The 27,781-nt window shown below is 40.1% G+C and overlaps 1 protein-coding gene across 1 annotated transcript; it reads left to right on the top strand.

The window, feature by feature from the left end:
* Positions 1-214: 214 nt before the first annotated feature.
* LOC139733263 (uncharacterized) lies at positions 215-19,901 on the top strand. The gene is made up of 11 exons (XM_071644102.1): positions 215-4,049; positions 5,195-5,271; positions 6,287-6,437; positions 7,425-7,585; positions 9,463-9,614; positions 10,728-10,808; positions 11,280-11,391; positions 12,939-13,144; positions 15,590-15,706; positions 18,029-18,139; positions 19,799-19,901. Exons 1-11 carry the CDS (start codon positions 215-217, stop codon positions 19,899-19,901), a joined length of 5,106 nt encoding a protein of 1,701 aa, XP_071500203.1.
* The last annotated feature ends 7,880 nt before the right edge of the window (positions 19,902-27,781 follow it).

Below are 27,781 nucleotides of genomic sequence, written 5' to 3'. Positions count from 1 at the left end.
TATTGAGATGCATGTACATGTACAGTACACTATACCTCCCTGCTTTTGATGCATTCCAAGTATTTGATCCCTGGTATGCATTGTGCTGTATGCTCACACACATGTACATAATGTAGATTTTTTTGTGTGTGTGAAATGATCCATTCTTATTTCTGTCATTTTTCCAGACCTGAATGGCAGAGCTTGAAAGGATACAAGACGGCAACGTGGCATGATGGAAACATCAAGAACACGCATGAGGAGGGAGGTTCGTCAGAAGAGACTCGCCTACTTTGATAAAGTACAGGGTTCCCAACTGCCCCGCCCGCCTGAGTCAGCTGTGCCAGGCACTGCCAGCATTTACCTGCAGAAATCTGTGCGGGGTAGTGCAAATGATGCATCTTCGAAGAGCCCGTACAGTGCAGGTCTAGTGGAAGGAGATGGAGTCTTGCGCTCTCAGGCTTCTAGTGGAGCTGGCAGCCGAAGACTCACCAAAAGGCCATCCAGTGCAAAGCCAAAGATCCGTAACTCGGTCCAGCACTATTCGAGCAGTCCTTCGCGAGATGATTCTTCCATGTCTGTGTCCACTGTCAAGGGTGAAAGACCCTTCAGTGCTAAGCATAGGGTTGACCAACACGAGGAGAATTTTGGGGCAGGTGGGTCACCCTTGAGAAACTCTATTCGTGGTAGGACTCAAACTAGACCAAGAAGTGCAAAAGTGAACAGAGAGGGTGGGCGTGGTCAAGATGCCAGATCGAGACATGTTCGCTGGATGTCTTCAACATCTTCCAATGAATACAAGGACATGTTAGAGCAGAGGTCTGCAAATTTGCAGATGGCCAGCAGCAGACGTTCTGAATTTGAAGACTTCCGGATAGGGGCGAGTGGTGACTGGTCTTCTGGGAGCAGGCAGGATCCCAGTGTTGATGACTTAGAGAATTTCTTTCAGCAGCGTGAAATCAGACAGCGCAGTAGGTACGGCAAGGTCGACACGTCTGCAGGAATGAGTGGGGTTGGTGAGGTTGATCATGTGCCAACAACAGGAAACAACCAGAATATACTCACCGGAGACTTCATTGGAGACAATCCTTATGGATATCGCAGCAAAAACAGTCTTGAAGGGGATGCCTCGGGTAAGAAATGGACCAGATGGACTCCTGAGCCAACAAGTGAAGCCGTGAAGGCATCAGAATTCCACAGTGTATACTCAGCTGAAAATATGCTCCAGTCCTTGCTGGGCATTCGCAAGGTCAAAGCAAATGTTCACGATGAGCTTCTCACATCCTTTCTGGAACATGGCAACGTTCATTCTGTTTTGAGGAATCAGAGGAAAACGCATCCCCAACCTGACATTGGGAGCAAAGAAGGAGTTAGTACGGCTTCTTCAGGAGATGCAGTGGGCGGCCCTTCCATTGAATCTTCTGAGATCCATCAAGATGTTAAGCACACGCTGTTTGGCACACCATCTCCCAAAGAAAACGAGCCTCCTTCAGCCAAAGATGTTCCCAAGGTGGAGACAATGCATCGGGGTACTGGGAGTGCTGCGGATATCATGGGAGCTACAGCACATGCTGGTGAAGGGGCAGAGATTCCGGCTCCTTCCGGGAAAGATGAAGGTGAAGAGAGTGGTGTAGAGATGGATGACCTTCAGTTCGATGTTGGGGCTCTTTGCAGTGCTGCTAAGCAAGGGGATGATGTCCTTCGACAGTACATCAGAGGACTCACCCAGAAAATAAGAGACAAGAAGGAGAAGGATACCACTCATGGCAAATCAGGTAGTTCCAACGGTAAGAAGAACATTACAAAAGAATCTTTGTTCACTCCCAAGCTGCCAGAGAGAAAGTTTGATGATGGGCTCACCCAGAAGCATTTCACTGTTCTAGAAGGAAGCACAGAGTCGCAAGAGAAAGTGAAACCTGAATATTATCATGAGCAACTTGCTGAAAATATTAACCAGACCTCCAGGAGTACAAAACATCTTGTAAGTGAAAGCAGCAACGTGGGTGTCAGTGATTCCACCCTGGAAGTTGATGCTGGTTTGAGTAAGGAGCAAATGTACCAAGAGGAAAAAGAAAATGCCAGCCCAGAAGAAAGTAACACAGAGTCTGAGGCAAACTGTAACAATCATGGTCGTAGTCTCACAGCTACTAGTGAACCAAATACTGCTGAAGATGATGAGAAAGATATTGGGCAGAATATCTTCGGATTGAAGGAAGGACCACAATTAGATGAGGGTGAGGCAGCAGAAAGTGAGGACGCCAGTCCACATGTAGCGACCAATCAGGAATGTGTGGATGCCACTCCCCTGAACAGTAGCAAGACAGAATCCCCTCGAAGCCTCCTGGAGAAAGTCCAGCCCCAGATGCATGAAAAAGCTGGAAGCGAGATTAGCCGCATCCGACAGCCTGCAGTGACCGCAGACTTTCTTGCCGAGCTGGGTTTGTGTGACTTTGATGGGAATGAGCTAGGCAGTGATTTACACTTGCCCCCACCACTTAACTCAGGAGTGACTCAAACTTCACATCAGAAAGAAAAGAGTGAGCTCCATCGCCTTGGCAATGCTGACTCTTCCAATGATGATATCCAAGTGTCCTTTGCAGCTAGTGAGGGCAACACCTCTGACCTTGGACTTGAAACATTCCGCCCAGAGGAGCGATCGTTCTCTCCCCTGAAAGTAGTGAGAAATTACACGGAACCCAAGCTAGGCTCTTCACTAGGTGCAGAACAAAATATTTCATCTGCAAATCATGTAGGAGAATCAAGCAAGGAGACTTTTAGGGTGCAAACAGCTACACTGAGGAGGACCTATGATCTCTCAGATAGTGGTGATGCGAAAGACCTCGTCGACCCAAACATTAATACCCCTCTGCATTCCAATATTCAGAAGTCCAAAAATGCCATTTCATTTGTCTTTGACATGAAGGTGGATAGAAGCATAGCACCAACAGGCAGTGGAGACAATGCCATTTCTTCTTTTGACCAAGAGACCCAAAGGCATGATGGCAAACACTCGGGAGGTGTTGCGTTTGAAGTAGATTTGGCTTCGAGTAGAAGGCAACCAAAGCCACCTCCGTCTTCCAAGCCCATCAACTCCCGTGCTCTTGCTGCAAGCCGTTCCTCTCCGAAGCACAGCATCAACTCACCAAAGCGCACAAAGCCAAAAAGAAGTCCTAGGATTACAGAAGCCCATGTTGAAGAGATCCGGCAGCATCATGAAAAGGAGAGGAGGCTCAGGAAATCACTGTCACCTAGAGCTTCTGCAGGTACTTCCAAACATCCCACTGTGTGTTCATCAAATGGTGGATTCCAAGGAGTTCATGATTCAGCTGCAGTTCAGAACAGTCAATCTCTTAGGCTGAGCCTTGGTTCCAATATGGATACAGAGAGACCAATTCAGGAGGATGGTGGTGATCTGGACTTACATGATAGCATCTCAGAGGTGGAGTATGGTGCTCCATTTGTGCATTCCCCTAGACAAGTGGCACACTTGGAAGATGAGGATGCTGTCCTTGACAGAATCGCTAGTTTTGACCCTCTGAGAACCTCAGGAGAGAATGGTGGAGATGGGCGTCAGGGAAGTGAGGAGGAGGAGGCTTTGGAAAATGAGGGCATCCCAGTTGAAACTCTCGATGATGGCATTCATCAGGACCAGTCTAAGGTGTCCTTTCAAGAGCCAGTGCTCCACTCTCACAGCCCTTCAGAATCTGCATCGATGCCGAGGAAACCAAGACCAAGCAGCGCAAACCCAAAGAAAAGTGCCTCGCAGAAGATGACTGCCAGCCAACGCCGGCCCCAGAGTGCCCTTACGAAAATGTACTGGTCACCTGACAAGAGCTATGACCGCAAGTGGCCACAGTCCAGCATGGCTTGGATGACCCAGCAGAAGCTGGCCAGTGGCATATGTGGTCTTGGTGATCCTGCAGGCGAGGTGTCGGCGTCGGGGCCAAAGGTCAGGAAGAGCCAAACTAGGGTTAACAGAGAGTTTGCCAGGAAGGAAAAGCCTCCGTTGCAAGTCCCGATGTCTAAGAGAGACGGACAATTCATTCGGGTCAGATCATCACGAATGTTTGGTGAGTAGAGAAACAGAACCATGATGACGTGGATATATATTGCTCATGCATGACATATTGTTTTACTATTAGCATAGATTGAAATGACTTGATGGTGTTAACACCATTGCAGTAATCATCACATGATTTTAATTCTGCCTGGTAGATGAATTTAATTCTTTATGTGCCAACTTCGCACGTCTGACTCAGTCGACGGCGTGCCAAGTTCGCATATTCTGCTCAAACCCACAAACCAGCCCGAACCGACTGATAAATCACCAAATGCAGTTAGTACAATGAAAGTATTTGTCGTGCTTCCGTTTGTCTCACATATAGCTTGCATTTTATATGGTGATCGATTATCAAGCGGTGTTCCCTCATAGATTTGCGTGGAAATTCTAGGTTTCTGTCACTGTTTTGTGTGCGAAAGTCATGTCTTTGCAATGAATGTAGTTACTGGTCATTTCAAAGAAAAACAATCATCGATTTGTCTTACAATTTTCATCAAAGCAAAGCTTGACATTTTCTCTACAACTTTGCTCATTACATGTTCAGCTTAACGGAAAACTATAGAAGTTCCATAAATTTGAAAAACAATATTTTCTCAAAGCATGACAACGTTGGTGTCTCATAATAATATGACACACAGGGGGCTTCCACCATGGCACATACACTGTGTAGAGTTAATAGCTTTGACAGTTTAAAATACTTTTTGTTTTTTAATTTTTCCCTCAGTATGTAGTTTGCTTGTTCATGCAGCTTACAGTGTATGTTGATTGCAAAATAATAGCACAGCAACAAAGTTGTAAGGCTTGACTTTGCCGGTAGAACTACATTCAAGCACTCAATCCTTTGTGTTTGTTTGTGTATGGTGGTTTTGATATCCCAAAACTTTTCTGTTGATTTTCACACATTTGTCATTTACTTGTGCATTCTACCAGAACTCTGCTATTTGGCAAAAGTGATCATCATGAGTTTGGTATTCAAGTGGGTGACAGCACCTTTCATGTAGGGTATGAATAGTTGATGTTGCTACCTAATATTCAGTACAATTTTCTCAGGTTGAATTGAATTTGCTGCTGTTTTGAAAGGAGCCAAGCTCAACAGCTTTGTACATGGAACATGTAAACAAGTTTCCCCCTTTTATATTTTTTCCATTCTGTCAGATGGAACAGTTGCCAAGGTGCTTGGAGGGCGAGGCTCTTCCAGCGTTCCTCCTCTCACCCTGCAGCTAATCCAAGATGTAAGTATGCTGCAAAGTTCACTGTACCTACATGCATACTGCATTTTGTTGTGATAGCATGTCCATTAAAGGGACTGTACAGTACTTACTGGTTGAGGTGAGGATTCAAGTTTATAACATTCCTCTAAAGTGAGATAATGAGAAACCTCTTTGATATGAATATGAAAGAGCATGTAATTTTAAGAAGGATTCGATGTTTCTTTGATGAAAATTGGTTTTCAAATGGCTGAGATATCCAAAGAAGTGACAATAATAAAAAACGACAGGCCATGCCTTTTATAAGGATCTCTTTGTTTCACCTTTTTTTTGAATCTCGGCCGTTTCAAAACCTATTTTCATCCAATAAACTTTTGATTCCCCTAAAAATTGCATGCTCTATGACATCTCCTAGAGTGGTTTCTGAATATCTCGCAAAAACAGTAAAATTTAAATCCTCACCTCTACCAGAACTGTACAGTCCCTTTAATCGTTATATGCACACTATCATGTCCTCGAAGTCAAACAGTTTTACACATCTTTTTCTGACTGTCTTATCCATGCCACCCCTCCATCACCACATAGGCATAAGGATTCACAGAAGTTGTGACTTGCTTTCACATTATTCACTGGAAAGATTTATGAATATTAGTACAGCATTTATGAGGTTCTTTGTACTTTTTGGGATAACCCCTGGAACATTACACATATCTCTATCTATACCCCTTTAAACATTTAATAGTTACATACAGTTTGTACAATTATAGTATTATCTATGTATACTACATTGTAAGTATGTTCATAGTATGAGGAAATTCTATTTTATTTTTCTTGTCATGTGTGGCTGTCTGATATCACATGAGTATTTAGTAGCTGAAATGTTGCTTATGGTAGGTTGTACAGTAGTGTACATTTGTGTTTTCATCTGACCAAAAAAAAAAAAAAAAATGAGAATTGAGATTTAAAAGTGCTCATAATAACATTTTGAACTTAAACTTGCCATGGACTCAATTCTAAATCTTTCTCCCTGTTACCTCAGAGTCCCCGTGGGTCAGAGTCCCTGTCCATCTGGCAGCTGCTACCGGACGAGATCCTCCTCCACATCTTCTCCCACCTGCCCCAGCCCCACCTCACCAACTGCGCCTTGGTCTGCCACCGCTTCCAGCGCATCGCCATGGACGACTCGCTTTGTGAGTCTATGATCGCAACAGTATTTGATAGTACATATGTTTGTGTTTATATGCAGCTTTCTCTTTGATGGTGGTCATGAATATTCATAAGTATATGCAAATTAATATATTCATGAATTCGCTTGGGAAAACCCTCTCGGATGGTACTTTGTAACTTGTTGGAGAAGAAGAGACCACTAAGATGGTGTGCTAGAAGTAAAGTCAGTTCTTGTGGATTCCTCCTAAATATTTGCTGCTGAATGCAGCCCTGATATTATTGTCCAGTGTTTATATAATGACACATATTTATTAGACTGTTGTATACCACCATATGCTATGGAGGTCACAACAATAGTAATAAACTGTTGTGATGCTATTTTTATTTGCACTTAATTTGCTTTTCTTTTTAATTGATGGGATCAAACAATTGCCACTCCTTTGTATCCGTAAGTGTCATGCTTACTTCAGCAATAACAGCATTAATTTTTAGGGCAGTTAGGAGCTCAAATTTTCACAGTTAACAAAGTAAAGTTTGTAAAAATAATTCCCAAAGATTCTTGAAGATGCAAGTAAGAGCATTGCCAACATATTTCTCACATTAGCAGTAAGTCTGTGGAAATAATTTCACAGATATGACTCAAATGGACCTTAGTTTTGGAAGATGAGTACAGGAAATGTTATGTTCACTTCATGTTTCATATTATGAGTCAGTGGTAATCCAGGGAAATTAGTTATTAAAGGAAAGTTTTATTGAATGAATCTTGACTACAGTTGTACATAGATTATTGAGTGCAGTGAATATTGAATGCCATTGAATGTTTAATACATCGAACAGTGAATGCATTTTTTAATACAATACAGTTAATGGTGATTACATTACAACCAACATTTAACACAATCACTGTTGGAATCGTGGTTTGCTGAATGCAATGGATGTTGAATTATGCAATAAATGTTAGGAACGTATTCACACATTTCTTTTGTTATTTGACTCTCTTTCTTTATCAGGGAAGACAATCTCCCTGGAGAATCGTGATCTGACTGATTTCTACCTGACCATGATTGGAGAGAGACATCCAGCTAGGCTCACGATACACAAGTGTCGTGGCGCTCTGGTCACCGAGAACGGACTGCGTAATCTCTTCCGGGCATGCGCCGATTCGCTCCTGGTAACAAACTCAACTTCATGCGTCATTTGGTGAAAGAGAAATGTAGGGTCGTGTTACAAACGAGCCTTTGAAACTGTGTGTGCTCAGGCATAAATAGCTCAAAACTTGCCATGCTTTTGCATTTTAGCATATGTATTTTTTTTTGGGGGGGGGGGGGGTTTGAGATATAAATTCTGTTGATTAACTCTTCATGTGCCACATTCGCACGTCTGACTCAGTGGAGGGCGTGCCAGCTTCACATTCTACACAAATCCGCCCAAACTTATTGATAAATTGCCAAATGCCGCAGTACAATGAAAGCTTTTCTCATGCTTGTGTTTGTGTAGCATTATAGCTTATATTTCATGTGCTGAATGACTATCAAGCGATGTTCCTCAACTGATTTCCGTGTAAATTCTAAGACACTGCAGTGTTACAAGTGCAAAAGTCATGCCTTTACAGTATTGCAGCTACTGGTTCATTTGAAAGAAAAACCATCATCGATTTACCTTACAATTTTCGTCTAGGCAAAGCTTGGTATTTTCTCTAAAACTTTGCTTCCTACGTATCAAGTTTACCAGCAATCTGTAGAAATTACATCAATTTGAAAAACAGAATATTTTCTCAACTTTTTGCATGACTACGGCTGTACGTTGGTGTCTCAGAGTAATGTGGCACACAGGGGACTTCCACCATGGCACAAAAAGAGTTAAAATGACAATTAGTCGCCAAGCATCTGTGTTAATCGGTCCAGAAAGTAAACCTTATTCACAAGTTATCTCCAGTAGTCACAGCAAAGCAAGCTGAGATTTAGGTAGGAAAATATGGAATGCACAGTTTATGTTGGGCGGACAGAACTTTCTGATTGAGTACAGAACGCTTCATGTATACATGATATTTGATTTTTGTTTCTTTCTATTAAACATGGTTCATGTAATCATGATATTTGAGGTTGTCCAGGGTTCTGATTCGAGAGAGATAATATAAGTTACAAGTCAGAATATCTGAAGGATCCCACTGTGCCTGTCGCACAGAGTGTGGCTCCATAGTCCATCCTAAGCACACTCTGGTAGACCGGCAAACCCCAAACCATTAATGACTATAAATTGGACAAATCTTTAAAATGGAAAAATCATTTATAGTCCCAAATGCTCATGAATATCCATGTTTTGTCTATTGTATTTTCACCATGCAAACACCTTCAAGCAGTGGTTTGTGAATTGAGCAAGCTAGACCATGTGAGACATTTTTGCAATCAACTATTGAGAAGTTGTAGCCTGTATTAGAGTACCTTTTAGATCATATCAGCGTGACACAGAGGTTGAACATGATCTTTTGTTAACTTCAAATTCATGTGAGTATCACTGGCAGTAATAAGAAGGTAACAGAAATATAGACAAGGAAAAAAACAAACACACATAATTGCCTGCATTATCTCTTAATTCTTTAGTGAACAAGCCTTCAAGTCACCTTCAACATATGCATTGAATACACAAATGTAAATGTCAGCGTTAAAGGCATAATTTACCATTTGCAGATGACACAAAAACCCAGTGCTCCAAAATAGTTCTGACATGTGAGTAAGAGATCAAAACAACCAATGTAAAATTTCAAAACAGCAAAATGAAGGTGAAATATTCTTGAATATAAAATGTGAACAATGGTTATAATAAAAACGTTTCTACTTTGAACCGTCTACATTTATGGTTTATTGAGAAAAATAGTGATATCTCCTTACAACCGTATATTTTAGGCTTTATTGCAAAATTTCGTACATGGTAGGATGTTCTGTGATACAAATGACTTCATGCATCAAATGTGATATCTTGATTTTTTTTTTTGTGGTCACTACTCCCAATGGTCAACAGTACCTTTTAAATATGCTCCACCCTCCACAGGAGCTGAACTTCACTGGGTGCTCGGGAGGGGCGCTGCAGGGAGACTCAGTCCTCCTCCACGCCTCCCGCTGCTTCAACCTCCAAGCCATCGACGCCAGCTGGTGTGCCGTCTCAGACAACGGTCTCTCCGCCATCCTGGATGGCTGCCCAAGGTCAGGGGTCATCACGTGCTGTTTGTTTGTTTCTGTTTGTTAGAATAATGTTTCTGTATAATTTTGGTGTTCATTGCTTTAATAGTCACAGTACTTTGAGCTATGCCCATATGTGACCATGCACCTCAAAACGAACATAAAGTCGCACACACTGATTTTGCGTGAGGACTGAAAATAAGTGAAATGGGTCAACCTAGCTGAACTTGACTTTTTCATATTTTCTGAAAGAGCGGGTCTTCCTTTACATTATGCTAAAATTTGGTATCATAAAATGGGCAGGAAAGTGTGGTTTTTTTTTAGCAGTTTATCTCGAACATTTTTGGTAAAATAGTGTGATTAGGTGTGTCTTTAGAATCCCTTTTTCATTTCTGCAAAACCTTGTCCACACTCTTCACTTTCAACTCTAATAACTTTTGAAAGGAGAGTGCTACTGCTTTGAAAGTTGGCATTAATTATGGATAGAATGTTTTAATGAGGCATCCTTAATTTCAGTTTAATCTGATAATCCCTTCATTGTTGTTACTCTGGTGGTTTACTTCCTGTTTTGTGTCCCATTGATCGCACAGCCAGCACGGTTTGGTAAAGATTAAGCACTTGAATAGACACTGTACTGTACTTCAGAGCCTCTTTTCTCAGTTCACACATTTCCTGGGTTTGTGCTTTCTTTCCAATATTTAGATAGGTTAGGAGAGTCCATTTGATTTGAGTTATACATCATTTTAAAGCTTACAGTCTGCTCTTTCAGAATATGGTCTTAACTAAAAAATTCATGTCTGGCGACTTTTTGTTTGTTTTGAGGTGCAGGGTCACATATACTTTTGGTCATCCTTTCTTCTTTTTGATGTGTGATAAAAACCTAAAAATGACTCCGTCCCACCAGGAGCTGAAGTATACCTTTGTGTGTACAAATGTATGTGTCTGCTTCAGAAACAGATTCTAATCTAACATTGTTGTTTTTGTGTTCTTGAAATGCTGGGAACCCTGTAGTAAATCCGGACTATTGCATTAAATCTTTGCAGAAAGTAAACCTCATGGCATCGTACACACTTGACAGTCCAAGGTTGTGGTTTGTAGGGGGTTAATGATTGTGTTTCTTGCCACCCATGACTGTAGGTTGGAGTCCATCTGTCTGAATGGATGTCAGCTGGTGACTGATCAGTGCTTAAGGCAAATCATCGACAAGTACGGCCCAAAGTGAGTTCCCAGTTTGCCTTGTGAGATTAAAACTTAGAATTAAGCGTGTTTTTTTTTTAACTTTACTCCTAAAATATTCTCTTTCTCTATACTGTCAGAGCTGCCAAGTCTCCCTGATTCTGCAGGAGTCTCCCTGAAAAATGTCAAAATCTGTTCATGTCTGAATAAGAGAATATTACAATTTCCCTGATTTGGGAATTATTTTCGTCCATAGAATGCATGTTGCACACAGATATCTCCCTTATCGCTGTGTGGAATCTCCCTGGATTTGGATGTGGGAATGTTGGCAGACCTGTACTGTACATTCATCGCGACATTGCTTCTTTACTTTCTATGTTTATCTTCATGTCTGTCTATTCACTGATCTCTCTACCTATCTCTTTTGGGATCATTTTCTATTTTTATTCTGTAAGTCTTTGTTTTGTCTGATGTAATTGACAGTAAGTTTTGATATCATTAATCTTTTTTCAGCCTTCGAGTCCTGGAGCTGTGTGGATGTTTCAACCTTTCTGCAGAGACACTGGTTCATCTGGCTGATACTAGCAGCCAACTCACGACTCTCAACATTGCCCAGTGTTACAAGGTAATCTACTGGTTTTCCTTGGTCAACTTTGCTGCTGTCTTCAATTTCTTATTAACCAATAAACCGAGATATACAAGGAATGCAATGAAACAGACTGCAAAAAAATGTGAACAATATGCTTTCAGGTGCTGATCTGGCTATTTTAACCTTTTTGTGTGTGTCGGAATAGTGTGAAAATTATTTTAGAAATTGCTAAATGTGTCACGATCTAATGATGAAATGGCCATAATATCATATGTGACCCTGCACCACAAAACAAACAAAAAGTCACCAGACATGGATTTTAGTTAAGGGCAGATTCTGAAAAAGCAGACTCTAAGCTTTAAAATGACGTATAACTCAATTCAAATGGATTCTCCTAACCTGTACAAAATACTGGAAAGAAAGCACACACACTCTGGAAAGTGTGAACTGAGAAAAGAGGCTCTGAAGTACAGGGTCTATTCAAGTGCTTAATCTTTACTAAAAAAAAGCCGTGCTACCTGTGCCATGAAAAGGACAAAAACATCATGTTAACCACTGTAGCACGAACAATTAAGGGATTATCAGATTAAGCTGAGGTTAAATATGGTCTATTACCACATGCTGACAATGATAAATGTCAACTTTCAGAGCAGTAGAGTCATCCTTTCAAAAGTTATTACAGTTAAAAGTGAAAAGGGTGCAAGGATTTTAAAGAAATGAAAGAGGCCTCTTTGAAAAACCTGATCACAATATTCTACCAGAAAAGGGGTTGCAGAAAAACTGCTGAAAACCTACTTTCCCATTCAATTTATGATCCCAAACTCAAGAATAATGTCGAAGAAGAATAGCTCTTTCAGAAAATATGGAAAACTTACGTGAGTCCTCACGTAAAATCAAAGGGTGCGACTTTTTGTTTGTTTTGTGGTGCACGGTCACATATGTCCATTATGGGAAATGAAATGTGAATTTGTGTTTTAAATCAGGCAAGAAAAAAAAAATAAAGAGAATTAAAAAAAAATTCTGATGAGAAGTAGACATTCCTCTGACTTGTTACCGACTATGTAACTCTAGCTATGTAATTGTGATTAAGTTGGTATGGTTCCTCCTGCGTTGTGAAAGCTAGATGATTTTACTGTAAATGCTCTTTCATTATGCTTAAAGAAAAATTGAAAATGGAATACTGTCTGATATACTGAATTCCATTCCTGATTTCTTGAAATGTTTGTCAACTGTGACGCCTTGAATAATTGAGGTCTTTTCATCCAGGGATGATGCCGCATACATTTAACTTGAACTTTAACAGCTCATTCATTTTCAAGAGACCTTCTGATTTCCATTAAACTGCACTGATGTGTTGTTGTGCCTCTAACATTTCTGCATTCACAGGCAGACAATGCCCAAATATTGTGTTTGGAGTATAATTGTCCTTTGGGAATAGGCCCAGGCAAGAGTTATGTGTTGTGGGTTGAAGAAGTAGAAGAAACAAACAGAAACAAGAAAATAGCTAGAAAACACATGCACAAAAAAAATGATTTTTGTCGCTGTCATCCTGTTGATGTTGTTTTTTTCCTCCTGCTGGCCAGATAACTGATGACTGCATAGCAACGGCTGCCACCAAGCTGCCGTCCCTGAGGCACTGGTACCTCAAGGGATGCAAGGAGCTACGGGATTCCGCAGTGCGGAAGATCGCCATGAACTGCAAGAAGCTGGAGACCCTTGCCCTGGCGTCGTGCCCTCATGTCACCGACGCCTCCTTGATCGCGATTGTCACCTGCTTGTCAGGAATAAGGTATTAATCTTATTTAAACCAGTATTCTTTGTGACCTCTTTGTTGTTACAGTGGACTCCCATTATAAAGAAGTCCTCGGAACTGACAGTTTTCTTTCTTTATATCGAAATTTCGTTATAACCGAACAAATAAACAATAAAAATACATTAACTGGATAATGTTTTACGGCCCAAAATTTTACTTCGTTATAACCGGAATTTCATTATAACCGTGTTCATTATAACAGGAGTGCACTGTATAATCATTCGTTTGGTCAATCATAACCCCCCCCCCCCCCAAAAAAAAAAAAATAAACAAAACAACAACAACAACAACAAAAACTGAAGGTTTGATTAACTACATTTGGAATGAAAGTAGCATAGTAGTGAATTGCATAGTGTGACTTACATGTACATCATAAAAACAGGAATGATTTTTATGCCTCCGCCACGAAGTGGTGCCGGAGGCATTATGTTTTGGGGTTGTCCGTCCGTCCGTACATACGTTCGTCCGCTTTCGTTTACGCGATAACTTGAGTAATATTGACTGGAATTTTACCAAACTTGGTCGAAGTATAAAGTATGATGGGGCAATTATTTGATTGGATATTGGGTGAAATGGGCCAAAGGTCAAAGGTCAAGGTCAAATCATGAAATTGTATCCGTTTATGCGATAACTCAAGACCGGATCAAGCAAATTTCACCAGACTTTGTCGGAGGATGATGTATGATGGGGCAATTACTTGATTAGTTTTTGAGTGAAATCGGACAGAGGTCAAAGGTCAAAGATCAAGGTCAAATCCTAAAATTTATCTGTTTACGTGATAACTCAATACTGGATGAAGCATCTTTCACCAAACTTGGTCCAAGGATGAGACAATTAGTTGAGTAGATTTTCGTGACATTGGCAAGAGGTCAATGGTCAAAAGGTCAAGGTCAAATGCTAAAAATGTTGCTATTTCCCCCATATCTATGCAATGCCCAAAGGTGTTTTCTTGAAACTTAGTGTAGACATGTACTACTGCGTAAAGATTCTCCAGAGAGTTTCATGTCATAAGGTCAAAAGTCAAAAGGTCAAATGCAAGGTGAAAATGTTGCAATATCACTTTTCTCGCAAATGGTTCAATGTATCTTCATGGAACTTGGTACATACGCATGTACTGACTGGCAGGGATTATCTAGGGAATTTTAGGGGTCATTGGTCAATAGTCAGGGGTCAAAGGTCAAGGTCAACTCCTCAAAATTTTACTATTTCCCTCATACAATGCAATGCTTGCATTATTAGTTTTAAAACTTAACATATACATCGTACATGCATTACCTAATGGAGATTCTCTGGGAAATTTCCGGTCAAAGGTCAAAGGTTAAGGGTCAAAGGCCAGGTGTCAATGCCCCCCCCCCCAAAAAAAAAAAAAAAAAAAAATCTATTTTGTACTGTAATTACACTCGCTCTTCATACCTTTGAAATTACTCAATGCATAAACTTATAGAAGGGTCCGTCAGAAGTCAAGTAAAAATTCTCAATTCCCTAAATATGTGTACCTGCACTCTTATACAATTATAGCAAACCCAGTTCAAGGAAAGTGAACATTCAAGATATTTCTGACAAACCTGTCATTTCAATATTTTGCCAGTTATGTGAAACTGTCATCACACATTGTGAAGACATTGTACTATACACCTATTGGGAGAATCATGCATTATGGCGGAGGCATCAGTCGCCATAGCGACATTTCTAGTTCTGGTGTTGTATCATAATTTGTGTTGCTTTTTGGAAAGAACTGCTGTACAAAATACATGTACATTCGTGTGACATTTTCATGACCTAGAATCTTGCCATTCTTAAGCTCTTATATCTCTGTGGTTCACAGTCCTTTTCAGGACTACACACACTCCAGAAAAAATACTCTCACTCAATTTCTTATCCGACTTTCTTTCTTCTTTGCTCCTGTCATTCTAACAGTCCTTCTAAGGACTACACATAGTGAACCGCAAACTGAGTATATCATACATTGTCGCTTGGGCGACAAGACCTCGTATCTACAGTGTACAAAATGTCAGATGTTCAGGAGAGCCAAAAAACATGGCAGCCAAAGCACTGTATCCAATGAGATAGACATTCCTTTGACATGCTGTGGTGTCATCATTTTTGGGGTAATACATCTAGGATTTGGACAGTTCATCACTTAACTGATTATCTGACCATTAATCCAAAAAGGTCAGTTTCACCAATATGCAGATAAACGTACAAGGTCTTGTCACCCCAGCGACGATATGCTATTTTGTGATAAAAGATATGCCCGTCGACCACATTGCTATTTAATTTCAGGAGGGGAAATAATTTAATGACTACGTGCGCATAATGGCCTTTATTTAAGAGAGGGAGAAGAAAAAGGTTTTGAAAAGGGAGAATAACCTGCTCCTCTTTATTTGATGTTTATTATCTCTGTCTCTGTTTGTCTCTCAGAAACCTGGACGTGTCCGGCTGTCGGAGAGTGGGCAATGCGGGTGTGCGGTCACTGGCCGCCTGCTGTCCATTGCTGGAGAGGCTTGGCCTCAGCTCGACGTCCATTACACACAAGAGGTGAGAGATTACATGGCTGATCGGCTTGTACTTACAGGAAAAATGTATCTTGGAAATGCACCCATGTGCTATAAGAACTTACGGGAATTTAATCCAAATTTGTCCTTTGTCCTCCCGTCGTACCCTCAACATCCATTTGGAGCTGGCCGAGTCTCCTATATTCTGCAAGAGACCTCCTGCAAACTTCAATATATATATCTCTTCATGTGTACACATGATCAGACATACGTCACTTTTAATATAGCTGATGTGAAAACGAACAGCTCGCCTGTACAGTACATATGTGGTATTGGGCGCCAAATGTCACATGGCCTATTTAGTAATACGAAACCAGTCGTTTCGTTGGGTGTACGAAGTAAACATTTTGTTGACAAGGTAATGATAATTTCATAACGAAATCATCATTAATAGAGAAATGACAACATTTTGTTGGATCATTTCGTCGATGAAATGACTGGTTTGGTAACAAAATAGGCCTTGTGACACTTGGCGCCCCATACTGCTGAGCTGGAGTGTGAATCGGTGAGTGTGAATGCTGTGGATGCACACAAGCATAATTTATACGTAGTGTATGAATCTACGTGGTGAATACAGACGACAAGGCATCAGCGCTCAAAATCCTCCATGTTCAATTCTATATTTGTAATTTACAAGTTTGTATGTATCAATAACGTTTCTTGCAGGAACGTTAAGGTGGACCATATCTGACAGTTTCATGGAATTTCAAAGCCAATTATGGATTTTAAAAAATAGATAATTTTGTCTCAAAAGTATGCCTGTTGTGCACTGCTGGTGGGTTTGTTCTAACTCCAGCCACCATGAAATAGACTAAGTTCTGACCTTGCGAATTGAGATGGACTGGTTGCAGTCCTGCTCATGGGAGTAAAGTTTGGTTTGCCTTTAAAGTGAGCTTGCTAACTTTATACAAGTAGATGAGAGCCCCATTTTATCAAAAGATATAATTGAGATTAGATTCCCTTACCACACAGGCTGCCAATCATAGACTTATGATAGAAATCAACTATATCATCAATAATAACTCTTCGTAAAACAGGGTCCAGGTTTGTACGGATAGTCGGTTGCTCATGAAAAAACTTGGCAAGTTAAAGTGAAAACAAAGTTCTGGTAAGGGCTTGAGAACCTGTCTGGCACCATTTCATATTTGCTTGCAATATATCGAAAGAGTCTACAAAGAAACTTACCTGGCTGACGCGGTTTGTCGGAATGATGAGTCGTTTTGGAGTATTTTGAGAAAAATAATAAAAGTAGGTAGACCGACTTTTATTCCAGAAGGCTCCAGACTAACTTGGTCTCAGGGAAGACTCGACCCTATTTCAGACAATTTACACACAGTTCGTGATCGCCATGTTCATCAGTACTAGTACTCTATAATACTACGGGTACCAAACGAGGCCTTACTGAGCAGACAGGAAAGTGCATGCTAATCCTGTACAAAACAAATGGACAGCGCGCGGTCCTCAAGCCTACTAGTATACGCACATCACCTCAGTTGCTGAGACGCGCGGTCTTTGAAGTTTTTGTTGTTGTTTATCAAGCGTCTTTGATTGTTTTTAGAGGTGCTTGAGAGGCGCACACTAATTTTGCATGCGCGGCAAAGAGGTTTTTGATGCGCGCGTTGTAACAACTCGGACCATTACTGCGAGTAGCCAGAACGCTACAATGTAGTTTATACAGGCCGCTCCCATATGCATAGTACAACACTGTACAATCCAGAGGGACAACCAATACAACTCATCCCGCTGTCAAGCAAAGCGAGGCCGAGTTACATGTATCCCCGAGTCCGAGTCTAGCCTGACCCCGTTCGGGTAAGTTCTGAGATTGAATGTTTTTGGTTAATATTTCCCATTTTTGTTGTTACCCATCGAATATCTTGTTATTACAGCGTTATTCCGCACATTTCCAGGCATACGTTCACATTTTGGAGCAAAATTTGACAACTTTTGCAGGCGTACCAGAACTTTGTTTGGGCTTTAAGCTGAGTGCCTTGGGACATATAGGATTGTATGAAAGCAAGTGGACTGGTTTTCTCCTTCATTGGTCACACAGACTGCCAAGGAGACTTGAAGAAGATGATGATTCCACAAGTGGCTACGTTGGGGAACATGGACTACAGAACTGAATGGAGAAATGTATGCGTGCACGTCACACATTCATCTTGCGATCAGAGTTGGCATTTCCGCGTGTCTTGAAATTTGCGAAAGTAAAAGCCCCATGAAAAATTCGGCATATGCAGTAATTGAGTCTGGCTAGCGTGAATGTATTCTGACACTTTTCATTTGTATTTTTTGGTGCCTTTGACAGCGTATCGTCATTGGCGAGCTACTCCTATAAGACGCTGGAAGAGCTGAAGATCAACTGCTGCCGGGAGATCACCGAAGCCAGCATCATCCGGCTCCTGAAGCATTGTAAAGGGTAAGACATTCTGGCGTGGAGAGCCTTTTGTATTATACCCTTTGCTTTAAAAAAAAAAAAAGCAACAAAAAAAAAAAAACCCAACAACAACAACAACAACTGCAATATTCCTCACTGAAATAGATACAAAATTATTGAAAGATGATTAACAAATATCAGCAAGATGTTTCAGCATTTTGCTGTTGGAGTGACAAAACCTTGCATCTCAAAGTCGTCAAATGTTCAGGAGAGAGAGAGAGAGAGAGAGAGAAAACAACAACAACAACAACAACAACAACCTGGCAGCCAAAGCACTGGAGTAAATGGGGTCGCCTTTCCTTTTTTACTATTGACATGCCATGGTGAGTTCATGTTTAGATAAGGCAGCTAGGATTTGGACAGGACATTGCATGACTAAAGGATTTTCACCCAAATTTGAGAGAAAGGTTTCGTCACCCCAAGCAACAATATGTTGGTCTACAAATCATGAGCAGCTGCAATATATGTAGGTGCTCAACACACACACACACACACACACAAAAAAAAAATGTGAATGGCATGAGGAAAGGTAAGGAAGTAAGAACAGATGAAACTAAGACTAAACACCACAGTGATATAAAATACACAGGGTGATTTCAAGTTCGGTGCTAGTGCTAGTGATAGCTCCCAAATACTCCTTTAGTATAAAGAGCCTTAACTCGAGCTCCAACACCGACGGTCAGATTAACGAAGCGATACTGATCAAAATTATCGATCACCAGTGCTAGGTGTTGGAATCACAGCAATGCGAGGTCCGCGGGAATTGGGCAACGAAAACAGTGATGGCGCATGATTACAGTCAAATAAAAACAGATGGCTGCTTAGTTTTGGACACATAATGAGGTGCTAGTGCTGTGTTAGCACTAGCACTGACACTGACACTGAACTTGGGGATCACCCACAGTATTTCAAAGTGTGCATAGTGGTGGAGGATTACTAGTGTGAATATTCGGACAGTCTATCTAGCAAGTAGTGACAGAGTCTTGATCACCTGAGTGTGTAGATTATAATACACATCTGGTGCAATCAACAGCACTTTATTGTTCCACTAACATTAGTAAATAAAAACACGAAAGAAACACAAAACCGAAACCAACAATGACGATTGACCCGTTGAGGACGAGTCCCGAGTATACTCGGGCAGGTGTCTACGGGAAATGCGTGTTGTAGCAAAATCAAACCGTCCCCACCGGGTTAAGAGGAATTGGGGGGGGGGGGGGTTGTTTTTACCACTTGTCTTCATTTCCACACACCTGCCTTTTGAAATGCACTCGTATAGAAGAAAACCTAGCCATGGCATCCTGTGTCATTACAGTGAGCAAATTAGCACTCACCACTGTCAGATGTATGCATTTCTACACCATGTTGTTCTATGATATAAAGTGTCTAGTTATTATTAGACATGCAACATTTTACTGTCACTACACGTGTATTTATGACAGGTGTATTTGACTAACGGTATTGTAAGTCAGGTGTATGCATTCTCTACACCATGTTGTTCTATTATATAAAGTGTCTAGTTATAACGACATGCAACATTTTACTATTACTACGCATGAACTTATTACTGGTGTATGTGACAAGTATTGTGTTACTCCTATCCTCATGTCTTTCTGTATCATTTTATAATTTTCCAAACAGACTCAAGACTCTCCATCTGTATGGTGTGAAGGGCCTCAGAAACTTGGGTGTGCTTAAAGTTCAGTACCCCTGCATTGAGTACCAGGACAAAGCGTCAAGATGAGAGACCAACACCAGTTTGAGTATGTGGGACTGTGCTCTACAGTCAACAAATAAAACAATGAAGCAAAATTAGGCTTTGGGCAAGCTGTATGACTTGATGTAGATTATTGCCGATGTTGCAGAGACAAATCCATGTCAAGTACCGGTAATTTAAGTATGCATGTAGTGATCAGCTCCCCCTCCTTACACAAAGACAAGGAAAAAACAACAACAAAGTATCTGAAAGTTGTATCGTGTAGTCCATTGACCTACAGGTAGACCAGTGAGTTCATTGTCCAGTGTACTTTAACTTAGAATACGTTGCCTTTACAAATGTATGTAGGCCCTACTGTTTTGAAACAAAAACTACAATGCGAGTACTAGCTCCACCTATGTGTATGCCATATAAGACAATCTTATTGCTGCATTAGGTGAACACATTCTTAACATGCACTATGTCAAAAAATCCTCTCCAAAAGAATATTCGTTTACAGATGTAGTGGGAATTGAAGTGCATTGAATGTTCTTCTACCAAAGAATACCTTTTTTCTTTTTCTTTCTTTCTTTTTTTTTTAAATGAGATTTTTCCTTTGACTTTAGCAGCTTCTCAACAACAGAGTTTATGTTGTCAGATAACTTCAGGGCAATACAAATTTGTCTTGAATGTTTCTGTGAGTTCATTTATGTATACTTGTACAATATTTCTATACTGAATATATTGAATGATTGACACCTTGACTGAAAAAAAAAAAATCCATGCAAAGGAGTTTATCAGGGATAACGATATGAAAGCCAATGAAGAAATGAGATATCATATTTAGTAATTAATCTTTTCTATTCAAATCATGCTGCATGTTGATAGCATATATTGTACTTGAATCTTTGTTGTTTCATTCAAAACAATCTGAGAATTCAACTGTGTAGGATCATTTGTAGTCTATGATAATTTCTTTGAAATATCAAAAGTCTGATTTTGGGTGTGTGTGTTTTTTTTTCTTTTCTTTTTGTAGCAATGCTTGCAAGAACATTACACAGTCGCCACTTGGCAAAGCCAAATTTGGTGATCCTAAACAGATATACATTGTACGTACAATGTATATATCCACAGCATTGTGGTCTCAAAAATGTTTTTGTGTGTGTTGCGTAAACATAGGAGGTAATGAGGTAGCTTTGTTGAGTTTTACAATGTGTTTTTCAGCACCTGAACATGCAGACACCACAGTGCCCACTGTGTAGTTATCTACAACGTAGAAAGCAAAGGGATTGGTCGATGTAATTGCATTAGTTTGCGTTGATATTACCTCTGTTTAGTCTTGCTGTGAAGATGATTTTCACATTATCCCCGCGTTCACATTAGTCTCTGCAATGCGGGGAAAGTCCCACGCTGCGCGACTTTCTCCTCGAAAACCATAATTTGAACGCTCGCTGGGACTCATTCCCTCGTCCCCTCGAAGCAAGTGGGGTACGTGGACAAGATTTGGAGGGGAGAGTGACCTTGGAGCGCAGTTGATAGCGTCCAGCTGTGGTCATGAAATGTGCGCATGCACTATGCCTGGTTTCAAGTGGCAGAGCTCGCCCCAAGCCCCTATTGCCCCCACAGCTTGGGGACAGATGAGATAGCAGTGTGGACGGTCGGTCGTATAAAAGATAAGATCTGTAGTGGCTGTCCCAGAGTTGTGGGGACTAATGTGAATGCAGAGACTAATATGAATGTGGGGTATGACTGTTCTGTTGTGGATTTGGGCCTGTGTTTGGAGGCTCTACTGGGAACCAGTGGTTGTATTTTTGGCCTGCTTTATTTCTGTTTTAAAGGCACTATCTATCATGATACCAACTAGCCATGTCACCACCCTTTAAAATACATGTATATCTGTATATCTGTATATCTTGATGAACAATTCTGTATCATGATCTTGAAAGTAAGTTACAGTTTGATGGTCACAAGTTTCTGCTTGTATAAAACTTTTGAATCCATCAAGTAATATATCTCGATGGCTATTATGCACAGGTAATTCAAGCTAAATTTGTAGCTCAGAGGCAGGCTGTGGAATTATGCTTTTGTAGAGATCTTTTTCATGCCTGCATGTGTGTACAATTATTGTATGTGTGTCAAGTTCTTCTGTGTGTCTTCTTGAAACATTCTGGAGTTTATTCCTTCTTTGTCAACGTGCAATGAACTGAATCATTCAACAAAAATGAAAAAAATGCTATGCAATACAAGTTAAGAGAAACGATTGTCTTTCAGCTCTGTATAAAATGTCAATTCTTGACTGTCATAGTTATCATCACTTTTGAATCTTTGATGCGTCTTGTTTGCTGAAATGTATACTGTATGCATTACATGTACAGTGTATTTCCTTTGTTGTCATGTTTTGTTTTTGTGCTTTGTGTAATGAGTTTGTTTGTCTTTCTAGCGATGCCTCCTTGAAGCCAACCATCACATATTTGGTTCGAGACTTTCTCTTACTTACCTTGTCAGTATGAACACAAAATTGTCTTGGTTGAGGCGCTGGAAAGTAATAGTGGACCAAATGTTAAACCATTCCCCGACTGCGTTCATAGAGATATACATGTATGCAAATTTGAACTGTAAAGGGCGCCCGCACAAAAAATTGCTGTGCCATCGTTAAGCTCTAGACCAAACGCCATTACTACGTTATGCTATCACTGAACCCACGGACAAAACGTACAGATTAAACACTTCATCTATAATTTTTTTACTTGCTCAATTCTTTGTTTCATGAAATAAAATTAACATTTACAAGTGTATATCCCAAAGACAGGAAGGACTGAGAGACAGGGTAAAGTTAGTTTGTGTAATATATGTATCTGCTGCAACATCTCGTTTTCGTTCATGAAATCCAATAAATCATTATCAAGAATAAACCATCAATTTCTATTAACCCTGCCTCGGGATCAGCATCAGCGGTGTTGGGGACATCCGGGCATTTCCCGGTTATTCAATGGCAAACCGCGTGCGTTGCGCACACTGTACAGTCCGTGAGTAAGGGATGGTATGTCGAATCATCCTATGTCAAAGTTCTGTCGTGATTACATGTGCATGTTTCATATACATATTGTTTCCTCAACAATTACCTTTGCGTTGTATTTCAGTCGCATTTTGTGTAAAAAAAAACAAAACAACAACAACAACATGCATACAGACGAATAGAAAACAGAGTACATCCAGTATTTGTATCATGTTATTGTAGTTTAAATCATGTTATTGCCATGAAGATGATACGGAAGTAGTGTAAAAGCAGATTTGTTTTGTTTTGTTTTGTTTTGTTTTGTTTTTTTGCATGCATGAAGTTTTTGCAAATATCGGGAGGCCCCAAGATAAAAAAAGGAAAAAAAAAAAAGAAAGAAGAAGAAAGGTAGAAGATGGAGAAAAAGAAAAAATTAGAAAAAAAAGAACGTGTGTTTGTCGATAAAATGTATTGAATGCCAGTGTCGATTGCAAAAGTTTCATGCCGCGAATGTTTTTGGTTCGACAGTATATCGGGAGAAATAGAAAGGGCAGTATACAGTCAACCCCACCTTTGTCGAATTCAAAGGGACCGGAAAAAACAAACAACTCCTTTGACTTACGTGAATTTCGCATTTATACGAGATAATCAACACATGTTTTATCCATCTTGGTTAAAACTTTTCTTCGACTTTAATTAGCAAATTGTTATACTTGTGCGAGGTCAACTTAGGCGAGATTGACTGTAGGATTAGCCAACTATACTTTGCGAAAGATGTCGAGTTTAGTTTGCTTGCACAATTTACGATCCGTGTTTGCTGTAATAGTTTATTGGTATTATTAGAAGGAACACTAAAGTTGTATGTCGTCTTGGCGCGGCTGTGTATTTCTATTACAGTGCCTTTCCTTTATTATGAACACGGTTGTAACGAAATTCTCGTTACAGCGCCGTAAAACTTCATGTCCCACAATGATTGTCTGTATGTCTTAACATACTTGTCTGTTCGGCTATAAACAAAGTTTCGATATAATGAAAGGACATTGCCGGTCCCGACGACCTCGTTGTATCGGGAATCGACTGTAACGTTGTCAAGCTGCAACCTTTGTTATTTGGTCAGTCTCTAGAATTTTGTTGACTTCTTGTCGCAGTGTGCCGTGTGCAATGATTTTTCGAAATGATGTGACTTTCCGCTAGTTGATCGCATTTGGCTTGGATGGATTCTATGCATAAGCTCTGTGCAAACTGACTGAACGTTTGAATGACTATGTAACGTTTGTGCATGTAGAAGCAAACTAGAAAATATTGAATTAAAAAAAAATGAATAAATTGATTCACCTTGAAATAAAATGAGTATATTGATTGCTTCATACTGTACATGCATTCTGTTTTAGTTTATTTGGTATGTGTGTGCGTGTGTGTGTGTTTGTGTTTTGTTGTTGTTTTATTTATTTGTTTTTAACTCAATTATAATTATACAATGTACCTGCCCGTACCCTTTTGCTGTGTGTACTGTTCTGTTGATGTGGTAATACATGACGGTACTTAGATAACTGTTGGCATGGTTAGTCTTGCATAAAAGAAGTCGACCAAGTTTGGAGTGAGAATTAAATTTCGATATAATCATCATTAAAATTGTACATGTACTTCGATAATATCGAAATGTATACATGTCTACGATATCTTTTGATTACACACGTGCATTGTTTTTTTTTTTCATGTTTTTGGAGGGGGGTGTCTTCCATTTTATGTGCATGCACTGCAAAACAAAAAACAAACAAAAAACACCGATATACTTAGGCAGAGAGAGAGAGAGAGAGAGAGAGAGAGAAATGGCCGGGGGGGGGGGGGGGGGGTCTTACACACATACATCACACACACTCGCAACATACACACACTCTCTCACCTTTCCTTTGTGTACGTGTTACGATTGATGGCACAAAAGAGCGCCTGTAGTGTGTATCACTACTACTATTGCTACTAGTACGCCAGTGAGTGTAGGTGCTCATTCTGATCTCTAGAGAATTATAATAGCGCCAGCAATGAAATATTGATATCTTTTGGCGCTTGGTCGATTATTACGATTAATAGGCAAGAAACACCTTGGCGGCGTAGACCTCGCGCTATGGTGTCTGTCGGAGAGCGCAAAGCTATCAAGAACTGGGTGTGAGAAATGAATGAATGATGTATTCTAGCCCACAGGAGTGTTGATGTGATAATGACTGTCAGAAGTACTGTGCATTATCATGATATTTAGCATTCGAATTAACGGCATAAATTTGCACCAGTGAAAATTGCCAGAGTATTAAAAATGGAACTCTAATTACGCCGCTTATATTGTCTTTTTAATGATTCCTTCTCGATTCATTCCGAGGTATCAATTATTCATCTATCTATTTACATTACTAGTTTGCATCTGTAAGCAATGGACATTTCGAGCGCCTCTCGTTTCGCTTCGAAGAGTTTGAGTCAACGCAATTTCAACATCGTTGGGTTGGGAATTGGTATACCACGTGCCTGGGAAAAACACTTCGGCTTTTTATCAGACGAAGTAAGAACTGGGCAGCGTTTTGTTCTTGATGTTTTCAAATAGTGTGAGACAATACTTCAAAGTAAAATCGTCGGTAATATAAAGTGTGGAGCTGTCCCTGTTGTCTGCACCCGACCGACGTGGCGGTAAGTTTAGAAACGGGGTGTGTGGAGCGGATAATGATTTCAAATCGTTAACTCCGTCGCTCCCATCGGTATCATGTCTGTAGGCGATGCCACGGTCATTTTGAGCTGCTGGACCTTACGGGGTTAAACACGCCAGTAAGTTGTTGGCCAGCAGCCAGGCGGCGTAGCCAGTGGAATAAGATTTGTTGGAGATCATGGAGATTCGAGTGTAATAAAGTTCGCGGGGTCGAGTTACTGCCCGCTGCGAGCGCCACCGAAAGGACGCGCATTTGCGGCAGTGTTGGGATACTTCATCGGCCTTGGCGCTGCTGACACAATGAACAACAAAAACAACAAAACAAAGCAAAGGAGAAAACACAAAAACAAGCAAAAGAACAAACAAACAGAAAGACAAAAATGCCAAAAACACTTCGCCGACCATAAAATGAAGAGGATAACTACATTGACAATAGTACCCTTTTTTCCCCCCTTCATTCTGATTTCAAGCAAGATGCGGTTTAAAAAAAAAAAAATCGATATTGACGGTCGATATTTCATACCACGCGTCCCTCACGCACGTGCGGTATAATGTTTTCCTATTGCGATCAAAGAGTTTAATGCCACACAATGTATTGACCTATTACGCGACAGGACTGGAGATATTTAACTATAATTCTGAACCTATTTCTATAGTTGAATACGTATTTAAAGCATCATGTTTGACTCGTCATTTTGATAAGTTAAAAACATTTTTTTCCCTATCTGCAAACAAATTGAACGTGCATAATACATTTTTTTTGAATGATGTTTATGTACATAATAATATATGTGTACGTTATCCATACTGGACGTCCCGGTCAAGCTTTTCATAGGTTATGACGATCCACACAGAATGTATAATAATTATGTTTTATGTACAAACTATGTGCATATTTGTGAATAATATATGTATAATGCATTTTGTGAATAAATCAAGTCAAATCAAAATTAAATCAAATTTTTTCATCCCACCATAGCCACTTACACACAAATCTTCTCCAGTTTTAAGGAATATGCATTAGTAGATATTGGAAAATATTATGGACTCTTTGTTTCATATTTACAGAACGATGCATAATACAGCTCGTATAGTGGTTTCATCTCCCTTTGAGAGATCTGTTTGGATTTCAATTGATGCTGTTACAGCTAGGTGTTAACAAATAATTCCGTTTGGGATGCGATCACGACAACTCTCGACATGCTTAACGGCTTCAAAGCAAAGCTCGGGAAAGACGATTTTTTTTTCTCTCCTGTCACCAATGGTCTTGTCTGCTGATTCACACATTGTTTATTGTTGTCTCTGTGACTAAAATGGTGGATTTTAAGAGAAAAAGACTCAGATTTGATGATAGAGTACTTTTTTATCATTAAGTAGAAGACTTTAAAGGACTGTTGGGAATAAAAAATAAAACGTAAATAGAATGATGAAAGAAATTTGATTTCTATGTTTATGCATTATTTTCTTAAGGGGGACACCTAATGAAAACAACAACAATAACAACAACAACAAAAACAACAAAAACAACAACAACAACAACAACAACTCTACACAACGCCAACAGAGAATGGGAAATGAGTATAAAAAGATTATGGGGTACATCGTAGCAGTCGCGACTACAAATAGCGTGATACCCGTAGCGTTGTGAACGCTGTCCAAAGTCCTTGGAACAGAATGGGTAAAGTCTGAAAACGAAGAAGAGGAAGAAGAAAAAGAAAAAGAAAAAGAAAAAACAGCCCTATTGGATTTCTTCCTTCAGTGTGAAGAGAGAAAAGATCAATGATTTTTGTAAGAAAGTTGTTGGAATAAAGCGAATTCTCATTTTGATATGAATCGCACATGAGGTTGTGAAGGCCCGACTGTGAAATATACCGTACTATTTTATTCAAATTCATATACCATATACCGTCAAAACAAAATTCATGCATATTCCTTTGTGTCCATATGCGTTACTACTTCATTTTTTTTTTCCAAGAACGGCAGGCAGAATCTTCTCATATACGACTTTCCTCCAAAGACGTTCTTATTAGTTTTATGTTCTATTACATAGTACGAAAGGATAGAGTAGCTGAGGAATTTCCAGGGCATCACAAGGCACTAAGACCCGGAATGACGAGGGTATAGTATATAGGGAACAAGGATGAACACAAATCCCCAATTACTTTGTGGCTTTAGAATTTATCCGTACCGTGCCCAGGAGGGCGCTATTTTGTTCTGTAAATACGGTGTCGTCAAGGCACGCCT

This window comes from Diadema antillarum, unplaced genomic scaffold (genome assembly GCF_040938485.1).
Source record: "Diadema antillarum isolate AM-2024a unplaced genomic scaffold, OU_Dant_1.0 seq00000466_RagTag, whole genome shotgun sequence".
Lineage (NCBI taxonomy): Eukaryota > Metazoa > Echinodermata > Echinoidea > Diadematoida > Diadematidae > Diadema > Diadema antillarum.
The sequence above is the reverse complement of the archived record's forward strand: the minus strand, read 5'-3'. Positions and strand labels throughout refer to the sequence as shown.

Excerpts from the sequence above, each read along its gene's own strand:
- LOC139733263 (XM_071644102.1), top strand. The coding sequence starts at position 215 with ATGGAAACATCAAGAACACGCATGAGGAGGGAGGTTCGTCAGAAGAGA. Across the intron at positions 5,272-6,286 it reads CCCTGCAGCTAATCCAAGAT|AGTCCCCGTGGGTCAGAGTC; the intron begins GTAAGTATGCTG and ends CTGTTACCTCAG. Across the intron at positions 11,392-12,938 it reads ACATTGCCCAGTGTTACAAG|ATAACTGATGACTGCATAGC; the intron begins GTAATCTACTGG and ends CCTGCTGGCCAG.